Source organism: Sciurus carolinensis, chromosome X (assembly GCF_902686445.1).
Source record: "Sciurus carolinensis chromosome X, mSciCar1.2, whole genome shotgun sequence".
Lineage (NCBI taxonomy): Eukaryota > Metazoa > Chordata > Mammalia > Rodentia > Sciuridae > Sciurus > Sciurus carolinensis.
In genome coordinates, this window is record NC_062232.1 from 24,663,339 (window position 1) to 24,669,252 (window position 5,914).

Sequence of the window (5,914 nt, forward strand, 5' to 3'; positions counted from 1 at the left end):
TATCATTACATCATTCTTGTGTTATATACACAGAATGGAAACTACATTAAATAAATTGTTTAATCTTTGGGTTCAAATTTCAACTCTTTTTTTTTTTTTTTTTTTTTTAGTGCTGGGGATCGAACCCAGGGCCTCCGACTGAGCTACCTCCCCAGCCCAAATTTCAACTCTTCTGAATCTCTTTTGTACTCAGAATCATCTAGGTATCTTAATATTGTCATCTGTTCTATTAAGCATGCTGATGACGGTTTTTCTTCAAGAATGTTCTTCTGATATCTCCAGGGTTTTTTTCCTAGCCAATGATATTGCTCTGTTGAGTTTCAAAGTGCACGCTCAGGCAATGACAGCTACAGGTGACAGTGATTGTAAGATAGCAAATGTCCCAATTTCAAAGGTGTGAAAATATGTGTCTGGGAATCAGTGAAAGATGATAGACTTCTCACTGGGTTGAAGGTGTAGTTAGCAGTAGAGCACTTGCCTAGCATGCATGAGGCTCTGAATTCCAGTTCAATTGGGGGGAGGGGGGAAAGAGGGGAGAGAGGGGGAGAGAGAGAAAGAAAAGACTTCTCACAGTGGTCCTGTTTTCCTCCATACTTCTTTTTCAGGTGGAGGAGAAAACCTACCTTTTTCAAGTCCCTGCTTTTCTGGTCTTTGTTACTATGGGTAACCTAACTCAATCCCAAACTGAAACATGATTCTTAAAAATATGTTGCCATTATAACTTTATTTTTTCCACTGTACCTCACTATTCTCCAGTGTCACCCTTGGCTTAGTGAGTCATGTGTACATTTCTTTACATTTCAGGTGTCTAAACATTTTGCTAATGTCATTACTGTCCTTCTACCCTTAAACTTAGCTTTCCTGAAGCAAACCCTCCATTGGTATCCCTTTGAAACTGAACTCAGAACACACACACACACACACACATACACACACACACACCCTATTTGTATAAAAAATTGCTATTTTAAAACATGAAGCATAGTTTCACCTCCAAGATCACTAATAATGCCTTCCTCTACTGAATGCTTGATCAGATATATGTTACTTGGGCTTATGAAAAGAAACTGGAGTTGCTGGTAAGTAAAATAAAATTAAAGGAGAATTTAAAAAACAGAAATGTAGGACAAATTTCCAGAGTAGAGAAGATTCAGGATAAATTAATGGGTGCTTTGTACTGCTTGTCACACATTTCTGAGGAAAAAAATACTTTTCCTTTTTCTGGAAAATGAAGTACAAGTTGTCAGTGACAACCATCTATTAAGAAATTTCCCTTTGTGATAGAGTGAGGATTTTTTTCCCTAGAGGTAAATTATTCAACACAGTTAATTTGAATCCGTGTTTGAGCCTGAGATGAAGTTATCAATTTTACCATTTTCTCTTAGTCTGTCCTGATATTATCATTGCTTGAGATTCTGGTACCCATAGCAACAGCCACTGTTTCAGATATCATTCCCCCAAGCAACAAAGCATGGCCAAGGACTGACAATCAACCACCTGTGTGTCTCACGGTGTACTCTCGAGCTGGAGGACCAAGTCACATATCACTTCTAAGTATTGAAAAGTCCAGTTAGCAATGAATTGAGAAGTTTGTTCACCCCTTTTGAGAGGCATGTAGAAGGGGAGAGAAATGAGGAGACCTGCAGGAAAGGACGAAGTCTAAGCATTGGAAAGTACAATGAGGCAGACTTAATTAGTCTAGAAGTTTCTTTTTTCCACCACTGTACCGCATATTTGAGAGGCTATTTGTGATCCTCAAAACTTAACCAAAAGGAAGGAACTTAGAACATTTGCATTTTTCTTGCAAAAGAACAAAGAGAAACAATTGTGCTTCCTCTGTATGAAGATTTTCCTGCTAGGGATTCTTTATGAAAAGCTGCAAAATGTGGCACTACAAGTAGTGGCTTGTAGTAGGCATTGTGTATAATCACAAGTCTCTTTGAGTCTTACAGATGGGGAAATCCTGTTTTTCCAGGTCAAATAAAAAGATATTTCTAAGTGGACTTCTGTGCATTATCTTGGAGAGTTCCTCTGAATAACAGGAAAAGGAAAGATGGGATGAAGGGGGGGGGGTCCTCAAACCAAGACTGAACCAATCTGGGATCAGCTATAGATTCCAGAGAAGAGATTATGATACTGTATAGACTACAGGACACTGTGCATGGAAAACTTACAGGCTTCTCTGTTCACACTTTGAGGTGAACTGGATTTGTTGGGAGAGCATGTGTGTTCTGTAGTAGCTACCTCCTTTACCTACTGTGCCTGTAGTGAAGCTACTCTCAGTGAAAACATCTGAGTGATTGTGCACTCTCTGGGGATTTCCAGCCCTAACGTCTTTCCAGGTATTCAGTGCCAACTCAAGTAATAGTGTTGCTGCCTGTGTGGGGGAGAGTCTGAACAGAGGGATTCAGGTGTACAAGTGTTGACTGCTTTCCTGGGAGGTGCCTTGCTATCTGTTACATAGTTTGTTGCTAATTCTGAAGGCCTCTTTCACATGAGAATTTTGGCTGATGTTTAGAAGCCATCCCCACCCTGGGCTGGAAGGCACACCTATAATTAGGGAAAAGACTACAGTGATCAGGGCTGTCTTTAAGAGTGTGGGGGATTTTCCTCCCTTCCAGTGCTGGTTACCTGGCAGGATTCCCAGTCTACCTACACAATCATCCTTAGCTCATTGATATACCTGCGGGATAACAGAAACAAAGTAAAACATGGCATCTGTGTTCTTGTCCCAATTCCATAACTTCTTACCTGTGTGGATTCCCTTTTTCTTGCTGAGAAAGACACAGTCATACTTTCAGGGAAGGGGAATGGGAGGAATATAGGGCAAAAGGGAAGGTAGACATGATCAAGGAATGAGATAATGCATGCATATAAATGTTATAATGAAGCCTATTAATTACTACAATTAATGTGTTAATAATTATAATAAAGATTCCAAAAGGACAGTAAAAACTCAAACTACAAACTGGAAGAGGAACTCAGAAAACAAAAGTTTCTAAAGGACTAAAATACATAATTAATTCCCACAGATCAATAAAAAGAGGGCAAACAATCTGCCAGAAAAATTGTCAAAAGATATAAGGAAGCAGAAATGGTCCACTATATTAACTTATCAGTCCACAAATAGATTTTATTCAGAATTTGGAAAATATTCTAGACCAGATGACTCACAGATTTGAAGACTGAATGTCAACAGAAATGTGTGGTCTCTTGATACCCAGGTATTGTTTACTTGCAATGTCAAAATAGCATTTCCAATGTAAATTCATTTTTTGAGTTTAAAATACCACAAAATTGATAAAAGTATTTTTAAAAAATCTATCAATATAAATACACATAATAAAATGTTTAACCCCAGGGGAGTGGGGAAACATGGTCATAATACCTGCTTTTCCTATTTCCTGAGGTTCTTATAAAAATAAAACACAATAATGTAAATAAAAGGTCTTGAGCTTGCCAAGTGCCATTCTTATTTTACTTTGTCAATCTCATTGGATATGGGGAAGCCCATAAAGCTGATTTTCCACTACCACTGTAGTCCAAGGTGAGTTAGTCAAAGAGATACTCTGACATGCTATCTTCCAGGGCTCTTATCTTTTTTCCCAGAAAGAAAAAAATGTTAAACATTTGCATATTCTAGTAAACTAAGTTTTCAGGTAAATTTGAAGATCCCTTTGTTTCAATACATGCTCAATCCCATTCCCTTTACTTCCCCAGAGGCAACATGTTTTTACACTTATACCCAGCAGTGAAGAGCCACAAAGACTCCCATGGAATCCTCCCACACCATCCTAACCTTCCTGCACACATTGTTAAAAAGGAAGGCTAATTTTGTGGTTTCCAGGGGCCCATAGAATATTTTTTTCTCTCCACCTATGGAGATCTGAGCTGCCTGTGGATGGAACATAGGTACATAGAATCGTGGATACATGGGGATGTGCCCTCATTCTCAAAAGGTGAGTTTTACACACATACACACACATCAATTAGACACCTTCATTTCCTTAAGAACCAAATAAATAACTTTATTGGAAGTAACAATGAAACTGAAAGGCCCAAACTAAGGTGAATGGGCTGAAAGGGCAATGTGCAGGCCGGCCTGGACCCACCCGGGGGAAGACTCCCTGGCATGGGCTGGGCACAGTCCTGCTCAGTTGTCCTTGTTGCTGCGGCCCAGGGTGAGCCTGTCAAAGAAGAACTGGGCCAGGGGATCTTCTGGGGCCTCCATCCTGCGCAGGTTGGTCAGGTACTCGCCCAGCTCCTGGATGATGAGGACCTGCTGGTGCAGAAAGTGGCGCTGCAGGAAGTGGCAGAGGTGGGGGTCCCCCTTTTCAGTGGCCAGGTGATGCAGCTCCAGGAGGCTCTGGTTGATGCTCTTCTCCAGGTGGAGGGCACACTCCATGGCCTGGAGGCCGCTGCGCCAGTCGTCGCGATCAGGCTTGGTGATGTTATAGAGGTGGATGGAGCCGCCACGCTGGTTCTGCAGCTCCAGAAGCTTTTCAGAGCGGTCTCTCCACTCGTGCGAGCGGCGCAGGAAGAAGCTGCCGAAATGCTCTAGGGCCACTTCATGGCGGTCGCAGTAGAAGGCCATGGACAGGTAAACATAGGAGGCATACAGCTGCAACTGAATCTGGCTGTTGACTGCGGCCTCACAGTCGGGGTGGTAGTTGTGGCGCACCTGTGATGGCTCAGCGAGGGCCATGGAGGACAAAGGCTACGTGCCTATGGCAAAGGCAGCACAAGGGCACAGACAGTGGTAAGGGGAGAAGGCAGTGGTGGCTGTGGGACCCCCTAGACGGCCCCCAGGGTGGGTGAGGGTGGGTTGGCCGTGGAGGGTAGGCCTAGCAGGATCTAGGTCCGATTAACCTCTGACAGAACCGAAGAAAACAATGGCGGACAACGGTGGCCGGAAGCAGGTAATGGCGGCCGGAAGCAGGTAATGGTGGCCGGAAGTAGGTAATGGCGGCCGGAAGTAAGCAATAGCGGCTGTTGCCCTGGCAATGGTGTGGAATCCCTTGGGGAAAGATATAGGATCAGGAGAGGCATTCTAGAACCGAGTTCCATTAGCAACCAGGGCAACTCTGTGTTGACTCTATGACCTATATAATATTTTTAAAAGTTATTTATGAATATAAAGGCAAACTTTTTGTATTCATCGCCTGAATAGCTTCAGGGATAGAGTGGAGTCAGGGTGGGGGCAGAGGATGCTAGTGCTGAGTTCCATCAGCAACCCAGGCAACACTGCTCTGAGCATTCCCAGACCATCTAAAAAGAAAAATAGCTACTCTAATGAGATATATGCCGTAAAATTCACCCCTGGAAAGTAAACATTTCTGTGACTTCTAGTACATTCATGGTGCTTTTCCACCATCACCAAAAATTTAATTTTGGAACTTTCTTATCACTCCAAGATAAAATCCCCTATTCATTAGCAGTCATTCTCCATCCTTCCTCTTTGCAGGTCTGGCAGCCACTACTGTAATTACTTTCTATAGATAACCTTATTATGGACATTTCATATAAATGGAATCATAATATATGTGGTCTTTTGTGCATGGCTTCTTTCACTTAGTATGTTTTTTATTGGTGAATAATATTCCATTGTATGTATACATCACATTGTATCTATCCTTCCACCAGCTGATAGACACTTGGTTTTATTGCTATTTTCTGGCTATTATGACTAATGCTGCTATGAATATTTATGTACAAGTTTTTACATGAACATGTTTTCAATTCTGTGGAACTGCTAGACTATTTCCCAAAGTGGCTACATCATTTTACATGGCCACCAGCAATGTATGAATATTCCTTCTGAGATTTTGAAAGGGACTGCATTGGATCTGTAGATAATTTGGGAATTTGTTGACATCTTAATACTATTAACTTTTTCAATGCATAAACATGGGAT

At 41.8% G+C, this 5,914-nt stretch overlaps 1 protein-coding gene across 1 annotated transcript; it reads right to left on the minus strand.

Annotated features, from left to right (window-relative positions):
• Positions 1 to 4,153: 4,153 nt before the first annotated feature.
• On the minus strand, positions 4,154 to 4,708 carry LOC124972175 (ferritin heavy chain-like). The gene has a single exon (XM_047536444.1). It carries the CDS (start codon positions 4,703 to 4,705, stop codon positions 4,154 to 4,156), a length of 552 nt encoding a protein of 183 aa, XP_047392400.1. The 5' UTR covers positions 4,706 to 4,708.
• Between the last annotated feature and the right edge of the window lie 1,206 nt (positions 4,709 to 5,914).